The sequence below is a fragment of the Dipodomys merriami genome, unplaced genomic scaffold (genome assembly GCF_024711535.1).
Source record: "Dipodomys merriami isolate MVZ:Mamm:240054 unplaced genomic scaffold, mDipMer1.0.p SCAF_8, whole genome shotgun sequence".
In the NCBI taxonomy this organism is placed as follows: Eukaryota; Metazoa; Chordata; class Mammalia; order Rodentia; family Heteromyidae; genus Dipodomys; species Dipodomys merriami.
In genome coordinates this window covers 32,069,141-32,094,152 of record NW_027206401.1, presented here as the reverse complement: position 1 = coordinate 32,094,152, position 25,012 = coordinate 32,069,141, and the positions used below count along the sequence as shown (strand labels likewise).

At 42.0% G+C, this 25,012-nt stretch overlaps 1 protein-coding gene across 1 annotated transcript in view; it reads left to right on the top strand.

The window, feature by feature from the left end:
- Positions 1 to 25,012, top strand: part of LOC138818976 (uncharacterized) — a 147,308-nt gene that overhangs the window by 68,414 nt on the left and 53,882 nt on the right. Inside the window, exons 22-29 of the mRNA XM_070010136.1 lie at positions 1,670 to 1,763; positions 3,009 to 3,146; positions 6,191 to 6,348; positions 7,210 to 7,321; positions 9,149 to 9,198; positions 10,130 to 10,306; positions 20,125 to 20,242; positions 21,792 to 21,957. Coding sequence (XP_069866237.1) covers positions 1,670 to 1,763; positions 3,009 to 3,146; positions 6,191 to 6,348; positions 7,210 to 7,321; positions 9,149 to 9,198; positions 10,130 to 10,306; positions 20,125 to 20,242; positions 21,792 to 21,957 — 1,013 coding nt within the window. The remainder of the gene's footprint in view (positions 1 to 1,669; positions 1,764 to 3,008; positions 3,147 to 6,190; positions 6,349 to 7,209; positions 7,322 to 9,148; positions 9,199 to 10,129; positions 10,307 to 20,124; positions 20,243 to 21,791; positions 21,958 to 25,012) is intronic.

The following is a 25,012-nucleotide window of genomic DNA, read 5'->3' as shown; positions in this document are numbered from 1 at the left end:
AATAGTAACATCCCTTTCCCCCATCATCGATGCTTGATCTTTCCCAACCTCTGTTCCTATCCCTTGTTTCTAACAACTGAAGATGTCTCCAGACATTGCCAGATAGTCCCTTGAAGGCAAAATGTTCTCTGCTGTACCCTGTCATACTTGCCAAACACAAATCAGAATGCATGGTAAAGACGCAGAGATGTGTCACAGAAACCAGGGCAAGAAGTATGATTGGGCCTCAAGTGAGGCTGGGCCTCTAACTGGCAGCCAAGTTGGATCCTGGCTCTTTAAGGGCCTCCCTGTGGAGCTGATATTTTTATTCTGCTGTAAACATATGACTTATCTTGATTCAGAAAGAATCCACCAATTAGCACAAGCTTTCTAAATGAAGTATACTCTGATCAAATAGTGATTAATCCTCCCAAAGATGCCATAAAACAAAAGAGCCTTCTGAATTAACCAGGGATCGAGAGAACTGGAGTCTTTAAGTTATTATTTCTTTGCTATAAAGTTATTATTCAGGAGTGTCATGTAACAACATATTCCAAACATGAATACAGTGACTTACATTTTGGAAAGCACGTTTGTGCATATTATCAGTTCATATTCTTCACTATCCTGCAGTGGGTGATAGTCCCATTGACAAATGAAGAAACAAAATCACTTGACAAAGTCTCATAGTTATGGATGGAGAACTGTGTCCCAAGATGGAACCTGGCTATAAAGAATGTTTGAATGATTGTTGGAATCATAAGAGAGAGCAAGAATTAGACAGCATTTAGAGGATGTTCAAAGGAAGGAGTTAGTAAAGAATCCTGAACAGGCATGGTCAAGAAGGTTAGAGGATGGTGCAGTTACTACACACTAGCAGGAGGAGGAGGAGGAGGAAGTGGAGGAGGAGGAGGAGGAGGAGGAGGAGGAGGAAATGGCTGAAAAGTGAGGAAGGCTTGGGTGGGATGGGGAGGGTTAACAAAGAGTGTGAATATAGTCACTGTAGTCTATTTGCATGTTTGAGAATAGAACAATGAAACCTGTTGAGATTGTTTTAAGAGATGGAAGTAGAAAGGGGGTAGAGGGAGGAGAGTGAGATAGGCCAAGACATATTGTGTGCATGGGTGGAAGTGTCACAATGAAACTGCTCCTTGTATAACTAATGAATGCTTAAAAAATGGATTAAGAAAAAGAAGGTCAGGGAAAAAACAACAGAAAAGAATTGCAAACATTATAGACTGGTCATCACAACCCAAATTGTAAGAGAAATCATGTCCAATGAGGGCTGAAAAGTCTCTTGAGTCTTCCATTTAGAAAGTGAAATACGGTCTTATATAAAACTTGTGCTTGCCAGGTTTTTAATCTGGTCACATGACTTGCCATCCATCAGCCTGGGTTTCTCTTGGCCAGGTGTGGTGGATCACACCTGTAATCCCAATTACTCTGTAGACTGGCAGGGAGATCACAAGTCTTGAGACTAGCCTAGGCGAATTAAGGAAATCTTGCTTCAAAATAAAATGTTAAAAGGGCTGGAGGTAGAGCTCAGTGGTAGAGTGCTTGAACCCTGCAGGCTTGGGTTCAAGCCCCATACTGATATAAATAAATGAATGCATAAACACATAAATAATAGGATCGGCATGTTAGGTGGTAACATGTCAGATGAAAATACCCTCATACCTTCTTTTTGCAGATATGTTCCTACTACTCTTGTCTTAGCCATCTCTGAGATAGATGACACACAAATCGGCAAGTTTAGTTTTTATACAAAAGAAGCCGTCCTGAAGGTAAATAATTTTGTTTGCATTTTTAAAAAGGAGTTAAAATAAATGGATTTGCTCATATGTTTGATGCACAAGTGTGGTGGATTCTTGTTCTCTGAAAGTATAGAAACAAAACAAGGAATGACGAGCGCAGTTGTAAAGAGTTTATTTAGTAAGGAGAAAGTAAAGGCCACTCACAAGAGTGAGCAGTAGGACCAGAAACCATGGTTTACCATGTGGTGAGGACCAGCTGTTTTGTATTGTCTCTCCCTACCTTTTCTCCTCCCTTTTGACAATTTGGTGATTGGTTTGTTTGAAACAAGCCAGACCCTCTCCTGGGTAGTAGCTTATAGGAGGGCTGGCCTGGGTTATAGCCAGACCAAGACCCTCCCCTGGGTGGTGGCCACTGATTGGGGTGGGGTTAAGCTGGCCTGAACCAGTTGGCTGATATTTTCCTTCATGTTCTTTAAAAGATCAATACTTAATATATAAATTTGGCTTCTCTAGCTGGCTGCCAGTGGCTCATGCCTGTAATCCTAACTAATCATAAGACTGAGACTTGAGGACCACAGTTTGAAACCAGCCTGGGCAGAAAAGTCCATGAGACTCTGACCTCTAACCAGCAAAAAGCTGGAAGTAGAGGTGTGGCTCAAGCGGTAGAGTCTAGAGTTGAGCAGAAAAGCCAAGTGAGAGTGTGAGGCCTTGAGTTCAAACCCCAGTTCCAGCACCAAAATAAAGAAATGGGCTTTCATTTATAAGAAAGCCTCCTTCATAATAAAAGCAAGGACTTGGCCTTGCTGATATGCACATTGGGTTGGCTTGAGCCACAGAGGTTGCAACAATGACTTCTGTTTAATATGAAGAAATCCATATAGATGAGCTGTCTTTACATCAGGCTTTTACAATGTATGCTTGTTGAAGCTTTTACCTGAGTCTTTAAAACCTGATGCTGTTGTTTCTTCTGCCATTCTGATTGTTTTGGCTCCAATATGTATATCTAAAAAAAAAAAATTTAAAGTTCATGTGATCCCACCACCTTTCCTGACCACTGGGGAACCCGTCCACGGCATCCAGCAACCAAATGGCCCAGGCTTGGAGGCTGCCTTCCTGGAATGAAATCCTGCTTCAGTCTAAAGGATGAGTAACGTGATCCCAGTGTATCTGGAAGTTAAGTTCACACACAGGATGGCTAAGTGATCATCTCAACCCTCAACTTCACCTCTTTCCTGATGGAGCACTTCGTAACGCCTTTCACATTTCCTTCCTTAGCTCTTGTTCCATTCAGGAGTGGAAAACATGCAAGTGATCCTCGCATGCCAGACTGCTCAGAAAAATGCTTTGATGGTGGCTGTTCAACAGGCGACCTTCTATCAAACCCCTCGGATGGGCTCCTCTGCTCACATCAAGGTCAGGAGTAGGGTGGAGAAGCCAAAGCATGCTGTCAGAACTACCACTGATGCCATATTGACCATCCTTTCCTTCCTTCTTTCTTTCTTTCCTACTTTCCTTCCTTCTTCCCTTCCTTCCTTTCCTACCTCCTTCTTTCCTTCCCTCCCTCCCCTTTCCCTCTTTCTCACCTTCTTTTACTCTTCCCCTCCCTCTCTTCCTCTTTTCTTCCCTCCCTCTCACATTTTCTTCTCTATCTCTGTGGGAAAACAGACTCACATTTTTTCACATTTCAACATTGATCACTTCTGTGACCCTAAAAGATGTGGGAATTTCTCTTCCAGTAAGCAAGCATCATCTAGGCATCATCTAATTCAATTCAGTTTTGATATCATCTCTCTGGAGAAAGTGTCAAATCCGACTGCCCCACTTCAGATGTCCTCAACAAGTCTGGGCTTCCAGAACTTTTGTCCAGCTGGCTACAAATTGGAGTTCTCACTCCTTCCTGAGATTTACTTAATTTGCTAGAGAGGCTCACAGATGTTAGGGAAAGCTCTATTGACCTGTACTAGTCTATTAGAAGTGTACTTTAAAAGATAGAAATAAACAGCCAGAAAAGAGATACACAGGGCAAATTCTTGATGAACCATTGTCCCTATGAAGTTGGGGTACAGCCCTCTCCAACATGGATAAGTTCTCAGTCATCTTTCCACAAAACTCCATGTGCCCAGCTGTCCTGAAGTTCTCTGAGCCCTTTTGTCCTTTGGGCTTTTATGGAGATTTTGTTATATAGGAGTGACTGACATCTATCTGGACAACCCTGTGGAAGTTGATTAGGCAGAAAGGATGTGATTCAATTCTAAATGGGGAGAACCAGCAAGGCCTTTCTGTCCAAATTCCTCATAGGCCTGGAGCAGACTCCTTCTGAAATAGGGTCTGATCATTGCCTATCAGACCAGGTGGGTCAGAGAATTTAAGAATAGAGTTTAATGACCTGCCCTGGGGAAGAGAAATCCCAATTTCTAGGGTTTACCCCGGAGACAAAGAGGGGGAGGTGAAATATTAAGACTAGGGATGTGTGTGAGAGAGACAGAGATGGAGAGACAGAGACAGAGCGACAGACAGATAGCTTTGTTTTTTTTGTTTTATGGGACCTGCTTCTGCACCCAACATCATTCTAGTCACTTAGGAATCAATAAGGGCTATGAGAGTTATGAGCTAAGACCCAAGGAAAACCAAAAAAATATAACTCATGTTGTTGCTGGTAGTGAAGGCTGGAGAAGTTCTGAGAGAGAGAGAGAGAGAGAGAGAGAGAGAGAGAGAGAGAGAGAGAGAGAGAGAGAGAGAGAGAGAGAGAGAGAGAGAGCATTCTACCCACCCAGTCTTTCCAGATTCTTGTCATCATCAGAGAAAGAATTCAGAGACGAGCAAAAGTAAGAAAGTGGGAGGCAGTTTTATTACATAGTGAAAGGACTTCTCAGCTCTTATCACCCAAGATTTTGAATAGCAGCGTCTTATGGGCAAACTTTAATGAACAAAAAGATTATTTGTTGATGTATGTTGTGTGCTTAGGACAGGGGTAGGGCTGGGGAATTGGTCAAGATTTTCTCAAAATAGAGTTTTCTCTCCTCTTCTGTCCTTATATAAGGTTTTTCAGATGCATCACAGCATCAGATGCAGGATGGGAACAGGCAATTTTGTAGGGCTAGTAATATGGAGGTGTCATTTCAATGAAAAAGAGGACAGTTGGTGGCCATGTAGGTCAGACTGTTAGTGGGCTTCCTGTCTATATGTGAGTGGTCACCTAATGTCCTCCTCTGGAGACATTACCCTCCAGCCACCAGGCAGTTTACCTCTTTATTTTGTTCTATGCCTAGGTAAGCCACATCAATACCATACTACCTTTTGAGTTTTCTTTTCTTTTTGTACATTTTTAATTGTAAAAATGCTGTACAGAGGGATTTCAGTTACATGAGAAAGGTAATGAACACATTTTCTATTGAGTATTGTTGCCTCCTCCTTTGTTTTACCCCTACCATCCCTTTCCTTCCATCTCCACAACTACTCCCTTAGCCCCCTGCCGAGTTTTAAGTTCATTTACAACATAGTGTTTTGGACATCTCATTGTTACAATGGGTCAACCTGTATCCTTATTTAAGCATTTTGTTTTTTTCCTTCCCCTCCCCGAATTAAAGAAGTGTATATAGAAGATGCAGGGCACCGACATCAAATACAGTGAAAACAGGGATTATACCATGGGGGAGAAACATAAAGAAACAAAAAAAAATCACATGGTACATTATAAATACGTTAGAAACAATAGCAAGAAAGAAAAAAGATATTTGTGTCACTGTCTTGGGGTTCATTTCACTTAACATCATCTTATATGGTCATATGTACATAGTTTTTGGCCTTTTCTGCTTGTCCCACACATATACTAGTTATTGCAAATAAGGGAAACCATGGGACCTATGTTTCTTTGGGCCTGGCTTACTTCACTTAATATAATTTTTTCCAAGTCTTTCTATTTCCTAACAACTGGGGCGATGTCATTCTTTCTGATGGAGGCACAGAATTCCAGCAAAAATACTCTTGTCCTTGGCCCTTACCTTTATAGATAAATTATTGCATTGGGTTTTTATTTATCCTTCCAATAATTCTTTTCCATAAAGAATGTAGCAATGAAATTTATCAGCAGTATTTCTTGGACCACTCCATACAGAGCAATCCATCTAACAATTTTGAGAATGGAGAGAGTTTTTTTCAGAGCACTTTAAACAATTGTATTCTGGAAATAGTCATACTTAAGGCCTATTCCTGTGTTGTGCAAAGTGGTACCTCTCTTCCGTTCTTTCCCTTCCTTTCCCTTCCCTTTCCCTTTTTCTCCATTCCCTTCTCTTTCTCTCTCATTTTTTCTCTTTCTCTTCCTTCCCTTCCCTCTTTCCTATGTACTCAAGTATTTCCATATGTTTGGGATAAATTGTGGTTATACGATAATATTACATGTAGCACTAAGGACTTATATGTCCAACAAACTGCAATTGCTTTGATTTGAAATGTTTTAGGAAACCAATTCAAGTCTGAGGACTCATAGTGGAATTAGTCCATCCAGAAGAAGGAATTCCAGAATTGTGAATGGCATGGACAACCTGCTATCATCCCCAATGCCAAGAGTCCCGGATACCCATACTCATTCTTCAGAAAGATTTCAGGCCACAAAACGGTATTGTGCCTAGTGGGGAAAATTGTTTAAAATTACAAACATGTCTTATTTTAAGTCAACTAAGAATATACCAGGCATCAGTAGCTTATGTTCCTGTAACTCAGGATGCTGAAATCTGGAGGACCTTGATTCAAGGCCAGTCTAGGAACTCACTAGACTTCATCTCTAAATAACCAGCAAAAAAGCAGAAGATGTGGCTGAAATGATAGAATGGTACCTGTAAGCAAGAAAGTCAAGCAAGTTCAAGGTCTTGAGTTCAAACCTAATATATATACATTGGGATGTGTCTCTGAATTAGGGATGTCCTATTATGTCTTGACCTCTTTTTGTCACAACAGAGAAAAAATTCTTGAATAATTATAATTATTCTAATTATTCTGAATATATTGTTGGGACCATACCAATGACACTGTAACTTAATTATGGCAAATTTCAAATAAAAAATAATGGGCAAAGCAACTGTATGACTCAAGATGTTGTTGGTCTAACTTGGCCAACCTTCATAAGGCTTCAATTTACAATCCCAGAGTGTGGATGAAAGATTCAAGGTCAGCATATCTAGTAAAGAAGACTTTTGGGAGGCCATCCCAGGCTAGCTACACCAATGGCAAAGGCTAGGATTGCACACTGGGCCAGGCTGTGATGTTTAGGACTAAGGAGAGACTACTGATATATGCTGTACAATGGGGTCTCCAAGGAGCACAGTGGCCCATCACTGACCCCAGAGAATAACCAGAAACTCCTGGAGACATAATCCTCTGACCTCCAGCTGCAATGGCAGCATGTGAGTTTTCTTCCTCCATGTCCACTCAGCCCCCCCACCCCACCTCAGATCCAAATGTCTCTCTCTTCACTTGCCAGAGCTCCAGAAGCTTTTGTGTCTATTCAACTAGAGAAGGTGGGCTTGCGGGACATGATGCTCAATGCCTTCCTCCTCAGGAAGCAGACCATGGCTGACCAAACAAAGAACCCTGTGAGTAAAGAGAGGAGCTCCCTGAAGCTCTGTTTTTCCTCTATACTTAGGCAAAGACAACTTCTTAGCTTGGAATCTGTGGTTTTCAACCTATTTGGATAAGAATATTGAAAACATATTGTAAAGAACTAAAAGGGAGAGCTCAATCAGTAGTCGATTCAAGTAGGTTACAGGTGTGTGTGTGTGTGTGTGTGTGTGTGTGTGTGTGTGAGTGTGTGTTGTGCATGTATGTGTGTGTGTTGTGCAAGTAGTAGAACTTGAACTCAGGGCCAGGGTACTGTCCCTGAGCCATTTTGCTCAAGGCTGGTGTTCTTCAGTTGAGCCACAGCTCCACTTTTGGCTTTTACTGGTTAACTGGAGATAACAATCATGGATTTTGCTGCCCAGGCCAGCTTTACACCATAATCTTCAGATTTCAGCCTCCTGAAATAGCTAGGATTACAGGTGTGAGCAACTGATGCCTGGCTTTATGGTTGATTTAAAAAAATACAATGAAGGCCAATTTTCTGTTTGCCACCTTCTGAATAGAATAGTTTCAGCTACTGCACTGGCATATTGCCTAGTCTTGAGTAAGCCCCAGGTAGTTTTGGTAACATTGGCAAGGTAACTGGTAACCTGTTACCTTGGTTTCTTAAACACTACTGACGTGTTCTTGTTTATGGGTTCTTACATTAGTCTAATCGGTTTAAAATATGATACAGCTGAAATTTGTTAGCTTTGCTAATTGCTAAAATGCTAATTTGCATATTGTTTCAGTATTCATCTTTGATGAGGAAATTATTATACTGACAAGGTTTTTTAAATTATTGTACTGATAGTTATATGACAAGATTTATCATCTCTAAGATTTGACTTTACCTGTGACTGAAACTGAGGACTTAAATTTGCCCAATCTAGTTCTACCAATAAGACATAAAATAGGCCAGACCTTCTTATTCATTGATGAGCAACAGTGGAGGCAAAACCCATCAGTTCCCCACTCCCAATTAAGCAGTTCTCAAAACAATATTGACCAAGACTGAACTATATATAATAGTTCTTTACCTAGGGAAATCTATGGGGAATGCTATTTTTTAAGGGGGAGAGGGCAGGGAGTGTGATAGAGGGGGTGAAACTGATAGAAATATAGTGTGAACATATGTGGAGATGGAACAATGAAATCCACCACCTCCCATATAACTAATATCAGCCAAAAAATACTTTACCTAACCTCCAGGATTATTCTTACACCTACCAGATCTGAAAGACTTCAAGCAACATAATGGTGTTTTGTAAGGGCCTAGAATTTTAGCCCACCTGCAAGTTAATGTTAGCCTGTTAGCTGTACTATGGATGGTGGCAGATGGTATAAGACCTCAAGGTCAGAGACAAAGAACTTCATTACAACAGAGGAGATAGTAGGAGCTTCAGGTTTATGTCTGTTTCCCTTCTCTCCCAAGTTCAATGAGTTTGTGTCATGCACCCAATGGTTTTGTATCACAGTTTAAAAACACTGAGCTTGGGGACTCACCTCTTCTATAGCAAGTGGTTATTTTTCTTAGAGGGAGAAGATATTACCCCTCAAGATTGCTCTCTGTACACAAAATCCTGAGAAATGATCTGGGTAAAAAGCAGCCAGGGCCTGGCATTTTTTGGTAAACTCAGCAAGATGTGTATGAGTAAAGAAGACCCACAGAAGGGTTTCTCCCAATTAGTGTGCCCTCAAAAACAATGTCTCAGCTCCATGGCCTTTTCCTGCTAGGAGTGGGCCATTCGTTTGTACACATGTACTAGGATGAGTACTCCACACAGCCAACTGTCTGATAAAAATATTCTCTTTTATCACAGGATGAAATTGGAAAAGTCAAAAGGGATGTTATAATTGAATATTGTCAGAAGTAAGTGTAACAGATGTGAATATTATATGATGACTTCTCTGATTTTAAGCCAGATTACCAGCCATATTATGCAAAAATCTAGACAATACATAAATAAGGTACATTTCATAAAGGGTATTATCCCACACTCAAAAGGAAGGAATGCTTCCAAGAGAGGCTAAGAAAAATCTGAACAGATAAGTTGTATATTCTCTTAAGTCTATAAATCCATCTTTCCCTTTTCTGTAATGCTATTGCTACACATCCATGTTTCACTGACTCTCAGCTTTAAAATGATAATTCAGCCTGGTGTTGGCAGCTTGTACCTATTATCCAAGTTACTCAGGAGGCTAGTTTTGAGGATCATGGTTCAAAGCCATCCTGGGCAGAAAAGCCCAGGAGACTCTTATCTCCAATTATCTACCACCAAAATCCAGAAGCAGAGCTGTGGCTCAAATGGTAGAGTGCTAGCTTTGATCAGAAAAGCTCAGGGACAGTGCGCAGGCTCTAAGTTCAAGCCCCAAGACCGGCATAAATACATACATGCATACACACATACCCTAGGTCCTTGGGTCTCCAATCTGAAGGTTCTAATGTCATGTAAGATTTGATTACGTAAAAATTGTGTTATTTTGTAGGAAAAAGAAGAAATCCAGACAATGAATCATGGTGACTCATGCTTAAATAAACCACAGCCCACTGGGCTAGATCCAAGTTAAACTGTTACCTGTCTTCTGACATACAGGGGAACATACAAGTAGATGGGAGATACTTTGAAAATGTTGATACTTCTGGTTTCATACAGTACCAATCTGAGCCAAATGGAAAATTTCTTTTTATCAGAAATGCTCCATTCTTTTTGAAAAGCTTTGCAAGGTCCTGTAACTTCTGTGAGAGGTGCAGCAACTTGGATTCTCCTTTAGAACATCACTTGTCTCTTTCTGACTTACAGCTTTAACCGCCACATGTCTCATTATGCTCTCCGGAGCCAGATCATAGCATATTGTAATAGTCTGAGGGCCCTGCTGGAAGATTTTCCTACCATCAGAGATACTTTTTTCATGGTGGGACAACCACAAGAAAAGAAAGGGTTAAAGGACACCAGGGAGGACTTCAAGGCGGACCCAAGGTGAGCAATCTCCTTCAGAGCTTGTTACTCTACCTCTTAGACCCTATCCCAGGAAGGGATGTGGTAACTTTAGTATAAAAACACTGTTACTAAAATTTGGCTCTTAAGTGTCCCCCAAGTTCGTGTGGTAAAGGTTTGCTCCCCAGAGACACATTCTTGGGGATTTTAGGAGGTGATGCCTGTTGGGAGGCCTTTTGGTCACTGGGATATGTCCTTGAAGGGGATTCTAAAATCCCAGTCTTTTCCTCTTTTCTGTTTCTTGGCCATAAAGTGTGAAGTTTTGCACCACCAAACACTCTCACCACACAAAGCATTCATAGGCTTTAAAAGTATAAGCTAAAAAAGTCTCTCAAGTGGTAGATTTCTAGCCTTGAGCAAAAAGGCCAACAAGAGCACCAGGCCTTGCGTGTGATAGTACTAGCACACACTAGTAACTTTTTTCTCTTTATCTTAAGTAACCAAAAATAAGTAAATAAATAAGTTTGATTTTGAACTATCCTAACTCCAAATATTCTACTCAATATAATAGAAGAAATATTCAGGCTTGAACTCAGGACCTGGGCACTATCCCTGAGCTTCTTTGGCTCAAGGCTAGCATTCTAGCACTTAAGCCACAGCACCACTTCTGTTTATATGATACTGAGGAATCAAACCCAGGGCTTCATGCATGTTAGGCAAACACTCTACCACTAAGTAAGCCACATTCCCACCCCAAAGAAGCATATTACATTTGTTGTTTTTGTTGTTGTTTTGTCAGTCATGGGGTTCAAACTGGGAGCTATCCCTGAGCTTTTTTTGCTCAAAGCTAGTGCTGTACCACTTTGAGCCACAACACCACAAAAGTTCTTATCTTGGCCTACCTAGAATTCACTCACCTGGACAAAGCAGTTAGCATACTTGTGTAGTCACTAACCATACCTCTTTAAAAGTGAGGGTAGCATTATATGGTCTTCAAGAAGGAGCAAAAATACCCTGTAGGATGAGCTTATCTCTCCCTTTACTCTCTCACTTAAAGCTTGGAATTTCAGTAACAATAACACTTAAAGTATGATCATAGACTGAACAGATGAAGGGAATAGACAGATCACTTACATCTTACACTCACTCATTCTTGTGTACACATACTGTTCAACCATTGTTTGTCCAGTGCTTGCCTAGTTCTGGGTACTTTGGATGTAGCTGGTGGTACAAAGGTGAGTAAGTCATAGACCCTGGCAACAAACTCAGTCTAATGGAGGAATCTCTGTAACAAACAACTTCAGAGGTAATGTCATAGAGGTCAGTAAGAGGCATGTAAAGGTTCACAGGAGGAATGTTTGACTCTACCTCAGGGCCTCAGGAAGGAATTCAAAGAGGCAGGCACAGAAAAGTTGGAATTTCGCAAGAAAATGGACTCATTGATATAAGTCCAGAGTTTGAAAGAAGTTGAATTCTTTAAGCCCTTGGCTAGTCAAGTCAGACGAAGAACTGACTATCCACACAAAGGCCACTCCTATGTTTTTACTTATCAGGTGTCCTACTTCTAAATAGCAGTGTTTGGTTTTATGAGCTTGGTCTCTGTTCTATGAATTTGGTCCACTTTAGGTTTCAGAATTTTCCTAGGGAAAGAATGCATTTGAGAGAAGCGTAGAGGACAGACCTCCATGACTCTTTTGCAGAAGAGTTTGAGTGGATACAGGCGCTCAGTGAGGCTGAATGGCAGCTTCTCTCATGGGGAGAATCAGAGACACATCCTCTATACTTCCCCACCCTCCAGCCAAGGTGACCATTTGTAAGCCCAATCTACCTCTGGGATCAATCTTTAAAACTTCTTTGTAGATAGTGAACCATGATTTCATTTGCCTTTGGGGATTATTTGTCTTCAGGAGAGCTGTTTTTGTTTCTGATCTGTGTAATTTTCAGCAATCAAACAGGGATGTGAAGCCAGGGGATCTTTTTTTTTTTTATTGTGAAAATACTGTACAGAAGGGTTACAATTACATGAGCAAGGTAATGAGTACATTTCTTATCAAGCATTGTTGCCTCCTCCTTTGTTTTTCTTTTACCATCCCTTCCCTCCCACCACACAACTACATTCCCCCCACCACCAAAGTTGTAAAGTTCATTTTTCAACATAAAGTCTTGTACATCTCTTTGTTGAATGGGTCCACCTGTATCCCTATTAAACAATTTGTTTTTTCCCTTCCCCTCCCCAAATTATACCAACATCAAATACAGTGAAAACAGAGGTTATACCATAGGGGAGGGACATACAAAGCAACAAAGAAATCATCTTATAAATATGTTAGAAACAATAGCAAGAAAGAAAACCCATTTGAGTCCTTATCTTGGGGTTCATTTCGCCTAATATCAACTTATCTGACCATTTCTGCTTACTTCACTTAATATAATTTTTTCCAAGTCTTTTCATTTCCTAACTAATGGGGCAATGTCATTCTTTCTGATGGAGGCATAGAATTCCATTGTGTATATATACCACATTTTCTTGATTCATTCATCTACTGAGGGGCATCTAGGTTGTTTCCATATCTTAGCTATGGTAAATAATGCTGCAATAAACATAGTTGTGCTGGTAGCTTTAGTATGGTCTTGTTTGTGATCATTTGGGTAAATGCCCAAAAGTAGGATTGTTCGGTCATAGGAGAGCTCTATGTGGAATCTTTTGAGGAACCTCCATGCTGCTTTCCAAAGTGGTTAAGGGTGGGAATCTTTTTAATATGTATGTCTTGCCCTATTTCTTTGTTGCATCTTGAAAATGTTTATAGTTCCTAGAGGCTAAGGAATATGGTCATCCAAGACAACGAGCCTTGATTTCTGAGCCATCTGGTCAGTTAGTGGAGTTAGTTAGAGTTTCAGGGCAGGGTCTCAGGCCAGAAAGTGTGATCACAGTGAGTGTCACCCAGCCCCACGCGACATAGGCAGGCAGTAGATGGGCTGTGACAGACACAGATTCAGTGTTTCTTCACTACCCCATCTCCTGCTTATAAACTATTTTTAAACTGCTTATAAACTATTTATAAACTATTATTTTTTTATTTTTATTTTTGGTTGGTCGTGGGACTTGAACTCTGGGCCTGGGTGCTGTCCCTCAGCTCTTCAGCTCAAGGTGAGCGCTCTACTGCTTGAGCCACAGCGCCACTTCCAGTTTTTAAGTGGTTTATTGGACTTTCCTGCCTGGGCTGGCTTTGAACCTCAATCCTCAGATCTCAGCCTCCTGAATAGCTAGGATTACAGGCATGAGCCACCAGCGCCCAGCAATACGTCCCTTTTAATATATACATTTACAAGAGTGTGAAAAATGGAATTTCAGTCTTTTGTAGAAGTTTGGGGAAAGTACTGTAAAGATTCTTTCTAGCTCCAAAGTCTATGTCCCATCTAATGAAGGCCTATTGAAAAATAAACCCAGTTTTTTGTTAAAAACACAAGTGTTTTAATAACAAAATACTTGAGGTAGGATGTCTTTATTTTTAATGAAGATGTTTATTTAGCTCATTTCTGGAGGTTCAAAGGGATGGCCCCTCTTGGCTGTGCCACCTTATAGTAAGACTACACATATAAGAACAAAATGACACCAAAAGTCAAGAAGGCAGACATTGCTCCCACAATCCCTTCCAAGGGCACCGAACAACCTCTCTGGGCTTACTTTTTAAAAGTTCCGCTAACTCTCAGGAATACCCCCTTAGGAACCAAGACCTCAACACATGAAACCGTGTTGTGAGGGACATAATTAAACCAAAACTAAACCATAATCATCAGCTGGTAACTGGGATATCTGGAATCATGCATTTCCCTGAGATCTTAGGCAAATCACTTATCTCCAATCTCTGAACTTCATCCTCTTCTCATGAGTGAGGAAACTGAAACAATTATCTGAACTTGAACGTGTTATCACTTTCATTGCTGATGTGACTAGACCATAATTCCAAGAAATAGGACTGCTAAGGGAAGACTTTCTGAAAAGGGGCCATTTTATAATAGCTTGTATGGGAGTCACTGTGTTTAACTAGAGATAAAGAGGCAGAATCGAAGGATAAGGGTCATGAAGGAAAGAGATCCTCATCTCATTCATAAAATAAGGGGATAGGTTACTTTAAAGATAACAGATAAGCTTTATTTTAAATGTCAGTTTCAACAATTCATTAGTCAGGATTCTGAGATCTCTCAAGTTAGTATGAGCACGGTAATTAATTGGCAATGTCTGCTGTGGTGAAACAATGGCAGGAGGAAATATTGCCCCCCTGTTATGCATCTGTCATTCCTTGACTAAAGAGCCCCCATGAGTTCTGTAGGCTTAATATTCTAAGATGCAACTTAATTTTTTAACAATCCGAAGTTACTATGTCTAGATTTCCAGAGTCCTCCAAAACCAAACTCTCTGTCAAAGAGGAACCAAAAGGAGCCCCTACCCAAAAGTCCATTCTCCTCATGCGAGGTTTCCATTCCCTTCATGAGTACAAAGGAGACTGAGCACACTCAGGTGCACTCTGAACAATGGCATTGCCTGACAGAGGAACAGAGTACACAGAATTGTCATGGTTAATTGAACACTTACTATGGAACAAGCAGAGCCACTGACATCCAATGCATCCATTTAGTGCAAATTACAACCAGGCACCATTTCCTCTGGGCAGATGTAGCTCCATGGTGAGGTGCAGGGTCTGGCAAGTAAGTACAGGGTCTTGGACACTGCTGATTGGCTCCAGTCACAATGTGAACAATACATGACAAGTTTGGTGTCGCCACATGCTGTTCAACAATAACCCTTGCCAAGCCAGGAAAAAATGGATAAATAATAACTGTACATCATGATAAAGAACAAAATAAAATATTCAATGGAAGTACCTGCCAAGAAATGCTTAGTATTATTAGAAGGATTGGAGATATTGGAGAAAAGAAGGCTTCAAGGAAGATGGATGTTTAACCCCAGTCTGAGTGATAAGTTGTGGTCTACATGGGCAAGGAAGGAAATTCAGCTAGAAGCTGAGAGAGAGCAAAGTCACAGAGACATGTGATGGGCTATGACTTCTTTGCAGAAGTCCTCACAATCTGTGAAGAAAGCAATGTACAAAGGAATGGAACAAGATCCAGAAGTCTGGGGTTTGTCCTTCAGGTCACAGAGAGAAAGGGAGCAAAATGATTGTCAGTGACACCACTTGGGAGATTCCTAAAATTGTACAGACAAGAAATATTTAGTTGATGAAATCAGCTAGGCCAGGTGCCAAATGTAATATGGAGCTGAGGGAGAAAGAAGGATCTAGTCCTGGCTTGAATAAATAGTAGATAGCAGAGCCCTCTGGAGATGCAGAGTAGTGATGGATGCACAACAGTGTGAACTGACTTAGTTCTACTCAACTGTACAGTAAGGAGCCTGATATCTGAGGATTGTGGTTTGAAGCCAGCCTAGGCAAGAAAGCCCATGAGACTCTTACCTCCAATTAATCAGCAAAATGCTGAAGTGAAAAAATGGCTCATGTGGCAGAGTGCCAGCCTTGAGTGAAAAAGCTAAGGGACAGTATTCAGGACTGATGTGTAGCTCCAGTAACACACACACACACACACACACACACACACACACACACACACACACTTTCATAACTTGAAATCTTATGCTGTGATTTTTCTTCCCCTGGTCTCCCAACAGCCTATTATGCTTCTTTTTCTGGGGTTCTCTGCACTTTCATTTGTTTCCCTTAGGGTGTGCTTCTACCCAAGTGCCACGTTTGCTTGGCTGGTTGTCTCTACACCAAGTGGTCCCCTCAGACTTTGCCTTTGGTGGAAAAGGAGAGTGTGGGTCAAAAGGAAGTGGACGGAGTTCCATTCCAAAGACCTTTTACTCTTCCACAAAATAGCAGGCCATGTTGACATTTGCTGGCAGGAATTGGCACTAAGCATAAAGAAGGCTTGGAATTATTGAACAAGGAAATAGGCTTGATAGCTGATCAAAGGAGAGAGAAAGGAGAATCCCAGGGTGACAGAGCTCAGGCTGGAAGTCATTTACTTGTTGTGTCAATATTAGTGCTATGATTTCTTCCAGCTGTGATCAGCAGTGTGTAACTAGAGCCAAAGCTCTAGTTGTTGGAGGGATCTGGAGCTGGGGTTGTGCGAGGTGGGTGGGTTATGAGAGCAATGAATCAGAACTCAATACTAAGAGCGTAGTTCACAGTGCTTGGCTGAGATCCAGTCTGGGTCGGGAAAGAATTGAGGTTGGAGTGGGCTGATAATAGGAAGGATGGGCTAAGGATGAGGAAAGTCTAGGGGAGAGTGAGTGGAGTGACTGAGTGAGTGAGCAAACTGGAAGACAAAGATCTTCCAATTGGGAAAGTTAAGACTTTGGACGTGATATGGTTCCAGGAGTTGAGGTGTAGCCTAGAAGGCAGTAACTGAAGAAAAATAAAGAAGGGAGACTATATTAACAAGCCAAGGGAACTGCAAGGCCAGGTAGTTCTTAGGCTACCCACAAGGGGTGGTAATGAGTCTCCTTGGAAGACCAGGCTGACACCAAGCTACTCTCCTATCAAGCTTCTGTTCTTCCTAGGCAGATGGCTGCTGAACAGGAAACAACACATGGACTAGGGAGAGAGCCTTATAGCTCCCAGTGCTTCTCCAAGACCAAGGTCTGTGTTCCACCATAGCCCACTTATGGTCCACAGTCCCACATGCCCAGACTCAGACTTCCCTTTTATTTTTTATATTCAGCATCTCTTTCTGACACCATCAAACACTACAAACTGAAAATAGAGACGGGATTGGATTAAGCTGGCTTTGATCTGCTTCAAGACAGGAATAGTCTGTGGTTGCTAAGAAATGAAGTTCTCCGTGAAGACCATGCTTTTATTTCTGAGCTGAGAATTAACTGATTAAAACTCTGAGATTTGAAAGGTAGCCTTAGGCCCAGTGATTTACATTAAGAAAATTGTTGTTTTGTTGTTGTTTTATGTTTTATAGTCAAGGGTACTTAGAGCCAGGAGCCTATAATCCTAGCTATTCAGGAGGCTGAGCCCTGAAGATTATGGTTCAAGGCTAGCCTGGGCAAACAAATCCAAGAGACTCTTGTCTCCAGTTGACAGGGAAAAAGTAAGAAGTGAAGGTCTGGCTCAAGTGATAGACTGTCAGCCTTGAGTGAAAAACAAAAAAGCCATGCAAGTGTTGGATGCCTTGGGTTCAAGTCTCAGTACTGGCACTAAAAAAGGGAGGTGGGTATTTGGAACTGAAAAGACTCTGTCTTCAGGTAAAAGATTGAAGAGCTGTGTTGTACTTCAGTAAGAAAGATGGGTCATCTGAGTCACCACAAGACTAAGAAATAATGTATTCCTCATCATGATAGTCAAAAGTTCCCTATAATGCCCCCTAGATGATGAGATCCTCCCATTGAGACTCCTGGAAATTGAATGAAAATTGGGTATAAGTACGAGTGGTTTAAACAATAGAATCCTTAGAGCCTTAGGAGCAATGAGAAGGGACAGTCTACAAACATCGCCCTGGCTCCCTGGCTTCTGGGGACTGAGGCACTGTGAAACCCTAACATGTAAACACAGGATTGGGCTGTAAGGGGTGAGCAACTTGGGTGTTGCTTTTTTTTTTTTTTTGACAGAGCTTGGCACTGCCAGCCAAAAAGGAGTGGGTTGGAACTCTGTGGCTGAGGAAGGGCCAGGCCCACCTATGTAGATGTAGGAGTCACTGGCAAATCAACAGTAGTTGTAGCCAGAAGACTGACCTAGGGAAGAATGGGACAAACAGAGGGTTCGTCTCTCTAAGCCCAGGCTCACTGTGGCCAGGCGACTGTGGGGGTGAGGGCTCCACACTGACTGCACACCTCCCTCTGCTATTTCCTGTGAGGCCTCTTCCAGCAAAATCCTCGTGAACCTGAAGTAGTCCTGCTCTCTGCTCTTCCCACAGGATCCTCAGTTCTGGGACATCCTGTCTGGAGAGTCAGGTCCCCAGTTCTTAACGAATGACTCTCAGGTTCCCTGGGCACCCTTGGCTCCTGCCCACCCTGGGCTTCTTTACTGCTCCAAATGTCACATACCTCTACAGTAGCATAATGACAAACCTTGTAGCGCACGACTTGCAAAATGCTTTTTTATGTGCTCCTTTAATACTTTCTCCTCACATCAGTCCTGTAAGTTAGAAATTGTTACCCTCATATTAACTATGAAGAGACAAAAGAGTTTTTTAATGCCACAGAATCATGGATGGTGAGCCAGACGCCAGGGGCTCATGCCAGTATTCCTAGCTTCTCAGGAGGCTGAGATCTGAGGATCATGATACAAAGCCAGCCCAGGCAGGAAAGTCCGTGAGACTCTTATCTCCAATTAATCACCAGAAAACTGGAAGTAGCACTGCGGCTCAAGTGGTAGAGCGCTAGCCTTGAGCTGAAGAGCTGAGGGACAGTGCCCAGGCCCAGAGTTAAAGCCCCACAACTTACCCAAAAATAAATCTATCTATCTATCTATCTATCTATCTATCTATCTATCTATCTATCTATCTATCTATCTATCTATCTATCTATCTATCTATTGATCTATCTATCTATCTATCTACATATGGATGCTGGAATTGGAATAAAAATCAGGTCCCTCATGGGGCTGGGAAGGTGGCGCTTGCCTTGCATGCATGAGGCCCTGGGGTTCGATTCCTCAGCACCACATAAGCAAAAAGAAAAAAGCCGGAAGTGGCACTGTGGCTCAAGTGGTAGAGCACTAGCCTTGAGCTGAAGAGCTGAGGGACAATGCCCAGGCCCAGAGTTCAGGCCCCATGACCGGAGTCCCCCCCCCCCTGCAAAAAAAAATCAGGTCCCTCGATGCCAAATTCCCTACCCTGTTAACTGGGTGAGCCACCACTACCCACACCCCAGCCAAACACAGTTAACCAGATTCAATAGCTCTGGGCCACCTCACGCCTAGGACAATCAGAAACCAGGTCAGCATGTCACCTCCCTCCAAGGGCGGTGTTGCACACAGACGGTTTCCATTTGTATGAAACAGCCAAAACCCAACAGAGTATCTTTTACTGGTATGTCTATTTGGGGTAAAACTACAAATAACAACAAGACCAAGAAGGTTGTTCAAGGAGGCATGCACCAGGCTATAGGAATGCTTGTGACATTCTCTCTCTCTCTCTCTCTCTCTCTCTCTCTCTCTCTCTCTCTCTCTCTCTCTCTCTCTCTCTCAGGCCAGGCACCTGTGCTATGTCAATCCTTATTCCAGACATAGCAGATAGCACGTAGTATATAAACTGCAGCAGGGACAGTCTAAAAGTGATAGGGTGTTTGGAGTTGGACAACAGAGACAGAGAGAAGCAAAAGAAGCCTAGAGGCTGGGGTATCTGGCAGAAAAATGGAGCTGCTCTCTGGAACCCAGATTGGTTTCTTAGGAGTTGGTAGGCAGGAGCTGCATCATGTCTTAAGTCCTCAATTTCCTCAGTTGTGGAACAGGAACAAAAATAGATCCATCCTGAGATTGTAAGAAGCATTACATGATATAAAATAAAGAATGGAGCTCCAGGTAGGATGGCAAACTCCTAAGTCCTGTCCTTCCTTTCCTTTCTTACCACACTTTCTCTCCCTCTATGTTCAAGGACATCCCTACCACATAGCTTAGGCTAAAATCAGCCCAACTGCCCTTCCTGCTGGGTTATTTATAATGAACTCTGGCCAACTGGGAGCTGCTGCAAAAGAGGCCTGCTGCTGTGGGGCTGGGACTGGGCAGGTGGTGACAGGCCTCTACAGCCTGCGGCCTGTGTCCTAAGTTCAGGCAGCCCACAATGCTTCTGGTTTGGGGAAAAACTGGTGTGACTGGTGTTCTCTTCCAATGCTACAGGCATTTTCAACCCCGGCCCTGGAGTTTGTTGTCAGCCGATGGAAAAGTCTTCCTCAATTTATGGTTCATACCCCATCCTTCAGAAGTGCTAGTTATGTTCAAAACTCTGCCAGAAAAGGTTTGTATTTTCTGGATGTGTCCAAATGGAAACTGGCTATTTTCTTGTGTCTCACTAGTTAAACACAGCAATGACAGACACCACCTCTTGTTTGTTTTAGGACACGTTTAGTAACTGAAATCATTTCATAGATCCCAATACGTTTTTCTGTAATTTCTGCCAGGCCTTATTATATCCCAAGTTCTGTTTTTTTCTGGTCATTTATAAACAGTAACATGAGCTTCTGACATTCCTTATTAACTCTTAGTGTCCCCCAAACATTTCAATAAAACCCTGTCTGTAGGTAATGAGAGATAAGGATTACACTTGCATCTAGTAGCTGAATTTGGGGGTTGTTTATTTTTATTTTTTTTAGGCACCATCTCACTAGACCTAAATTTACAATCCATCTGCATCAATCTCTCAAATGCTGGGATTACAGAGTGCACCACGATGTCCAGCTACTAATTTTTGAGGGTTTTTTTCTATGAACCTTAACTTACTGTTAGAGAATAATATTGATAACCACAAAAAGTAGATATAGAAACACATAAAATACATAGGCATGTGTTAAATAGAATTGCAAGGTTGAATATGGCATTTGGGCAATAATCTGACTTTTCTTTGTAAATGAGAGTCTGTTTAGAGATAAATACCCATGTTTTGCTTAAGCCTATTCACTCAGGTATTCACAATGCTGTCTGAATATGGGTTCCTGCTGTGAGCTTGTGGCCTTTATAATTCACTAATGGTCACACAAACACATTTCCATTAATTCACAGCCATTCATTACCTTAAATAAACAGAAACACATGCCTTTCTCCTCCTCCTCTATTCCCACAGGAGTGACTTTGTCTAAAACAAGTAAGTTCATCAATAGGCTTGATTTTTTTTTTCTTTTGGAAAGTGGGGAGAGAATTGATTTCAAGATTTCCTGCTTGCTAGGGTGGTACCACTTGAATCATGCCACTAGCCTAGCTTTTGCTGGTTATTTTGAAGATGTAGTTTCAAAGACTTTTCTGCCCAGGCTGGCTTTGAATCATAGTCCTTCCAATTTCAGCCTCCTGAATAGTTAGTATTATAGGCATGAGTCACTGGGCTTGTTGTTTTCTTTTCTTTCACATATTATCCTACATACATTGTAAAAATATTTATTTATATACAGTCAGCCATCTGTACCACAGGTTCTACATTCATAGACCCAACTGACCACTTACTGAAAATATTTGGAAAAATAGCTTTATCTGTATTAAATATACACCGACATTTTGTTTCTTGTCATTATGCCCTAAACAACACACTACACCAATAGTTACATTGCATTAGGCATTATAAGTAACATAGAGATGATTTAAAGGAGACTCTTGTAACTACCACTCCATTTTAAATAAAGTGCTTGCTCATCTGCATATGATCATACCAGTGGAGCTCCTGGGACCACTGACGTATAGATACCGAGGGACCACTGTATTCTTGTTTAAAGATATTATCCCTAATCTACTCAAATATTTTATTTTGCTTCTTAGCAACTTCCTAAAATGTATTTCCTTGTGTTGTTTTTTTCCCACAGGCAGCTTTTAGAGCCTTAAAGCTGACTCTCCAGCTGATAGGACCTCTCCATGACATTGTGGCCTACCTTTTCAGTTTTGCTAAACTTGGCAATTGTGCAGCATGCTTTGAATTCCCTCTGAGTCCTAGCCCTTCGAGAGGCAACTGGGGAGGAACTGAGGGCATTGGTAAGTGATTCATGATGATGAAAACTGCCTCCTATATTGATCTGAAATTCTATAAAGTTCTTAATACTCGGAAAGCCAGAACTACAGTATATATATAAGGAAATATATATATAAGGAAATCCTTATAAAGGACAGTGGTAAGAAGGGCAGAGGAGTAGTGCCAGTATATACTGTCTCCAAACTGCACATTTACCTGATTGATTCCACATGGACAGCCTAAACCACAAAGGGCACCAAGGAGTCAGGAAGCTCATGTCAATGCCTGTCTCTGCTCTTCAGTTAGTAGATGTTAAACACTTCACTACTGCATTTCTGTTTGTCCATCCATGAAATAAGATAACAATATCTGTCTCATAGAGATGTTCTCAGGATTTGAATCCATGTAAGAATTCTAGCAGGATGCACAAGGCCATACTAAAGATTAGTTTTCTTCCATTCCCTTTCCTTCCTGGTCAGTGTGAACTCACGCAGCTAGTTCAGAGCCAAGCACTCAATGTTAAGAAACTTGCAGCAGTCCCTGTTAGCATTAGCTAATACCACCTGATAGTCCTAGTGGTAAGAATGTTTAAGGCTGATCAGTGAGTCCTAGCTCAGCACCCAGATTATAAAACAAGTCTAACCATTTATAGTATTAATATTTTATAGCATTTATAAGATACTATGTAATAGCCTCATATGGCAAGGTGCCGGTGGCTTATACCTGTAATTCTAGCTACTCAAAAAGCTGAGATCTGAGGATTGCAGTTCAAAGCCAGCTGGGCAGGAAAATCCATGAGACTCTTATCTCCAATAAACTACTCAGAAAAAAGACAGAAGTGGTGCTGTGGCTTAAGTGGTAGAGTAGTAGCCTTGAGCACAAAGATTCTCAGGGACAGTGCTCAGGTCCTGAGTTCAAGCCCCAGGACTGGAAAAAAAATAATAGCCTCATATGTAGTGAGTGGAGTTCATCAGAAACAGAGAATCTGATCTTAATTTAATAATTTGGTTCCTATTCCAGAAAGTCACTAGTTATGTAACTGTTAGTCAATAATAGGAAAATATTATAACAGTAGCCAGGAATTTAAAGAATGAGATGGTCTAAGAAGAGAGTCTGTTTAAACCTAGTGATTTAAAAATGTGATATAATCAGAGTCTGTTCTTCTCTGGCCAGTGCATGAACAACTGTGTGGCGGACACAGGATAGTGGCCAATCGATTTGGATTATGCTATCTATGCTGAAGGAATCTGAACATTTTTGTGGGACCTAGGGGAGGGTTTGAGTGATCAGCTTGGAGGAAGAAGGATGACTAGCTGAGGCAAGGCATGAGGAGGGGGCATCGTGCAAGTCTTCAGACTGGCATGAAAAATGAAAGTACCAAAGCACTTCCACCCTGGGGACTATTGAGAGTTACTCAGAAGATACAGTAAAATGCTCTTAGCGAAGTTACTGGGTACCGGACTTCTCACAAAGGTCAGAAAATAGGAGAGTGGCCAAGACAAGTGCCCATCATGTCCTTGGGGTGTGAGACTGAAGTCGAGAGATCCAGAGCCAGGTTCCAAATGAGGACGTTTCCAGCAGTTGGGAGCAAGAAGCATGCTGAGAAGAGCCTGCAGATAGGTGGTTTGGGAGCACGCATCCTGGTTTGGGGGAAGTGGATTGGATAGTGGAGGAAACAGGAGGGACAGTCTCAACATGACACTAGGGAGGGCAACTGTTTGTGGCCAGTACATCTGCCCAACAGTGTGGTGTTGAGACATTGTGGGATGGGGGTCCAGATGTGAGGACCTAGAAGCCACTGTTTCCTGCTGTTTAGGTGCTAGACAACTGGAAACCCCTGAGCCCTGTGGGATGCAGGTTTTTCAAGGTGTGTGCTTAGACATGCACAGTTCAGCACGTTGTAAGGACAGACATTTGTGCTTGGGGGAGAATGGGGAAACTTTTGCAGGCTCTGATCTGCTGAAAAGAGATAAAAGGTTAAGTAAACTAAAAAGAAAAAAATTCCACTCTAAGATAATCATTTTTTTTTTAAAGGCTGCTTAGTTCCTGATGCTAGAGGAACAAGAGAAAAATGGGAGTCTGTTCCTTTAAGCCATGTCAGAGCTACTTGGAGGTGGAGAAAATGAGTGGTGTGGACTTAAATGCTTCCAGTATTGTAAAAATGTATTCTCGGGATTTTGGGTTTTGCTCCTCCCCCTTGGAAGATAGAGGCAGAAGCCAAAGTGGCAGCTCTTACAGCCCAAGGAAACGTTCTGCCCACCCTGCAAGTTCTCCCTTTCCCTGAAAGCCAGCAACTCCCTCTGCAGTCAATGAGAAGCAGCAGAGTGGAATAAGAATGCAAATCACACTGAGCTAGCTTGCCTTCCCCCCAACCCCCTTTCTCCTGTCTCAGTCTTTCTCTCCTCTGTCTTTCCTTTGTGTCTCTCCTTTCCTCGGTCTTTCTCTCCCTCTTTCTGTCTCTGTGTCTTTCTCTATGTCTCTTTTTCTCCTTTGTCTTCTTTTCTCTCTCCTTTCCTGACTCTACTCTCTCTGTCTCTGTCTCTGTCTCTGTCTCTCTCTGCCTCTCTTTGTCTCTCTGTCTCTGTCTTTGTCTCTCTTTGTCTCTCTGTCTCTGTCTCTGTCTCTGTCTCTGTCTCTCTCTCTCTCTCTCTCTCTCTCTCACACACACACACACACACACACACACACATACTTCACACTTTCCCTACTTCTCCTTTCCTCTGTCTCTGTTCTTTGTCTATCTCTCTTTTCCTTCTTGGGAAAGGCATGAAAAACTTTCCCTTTCCTCGTGTTCCACCTTGCCTGCCGCCCATGCCTGGGAATCATCTGTCGGACGCCTCTCCCTGCCTAGTCTGCCACTTCCCTTCCCACAGGGTCCTATTCCCACAAAAAGGATAGCCAGAATGAAGATTTTTTAAATCAGTAAATAACAGAGGAAAAGTAGTTCAGAGTGTACAGACAGCACCAAGAGGACATGATCCCATGACCCAACCACTCCACCAAGTGCAGTATTTTGATGCATTTTTACTCCCTTCTAGCCCTTGCCCAAATACATTTCCATGTACATTCTCAGGGCTT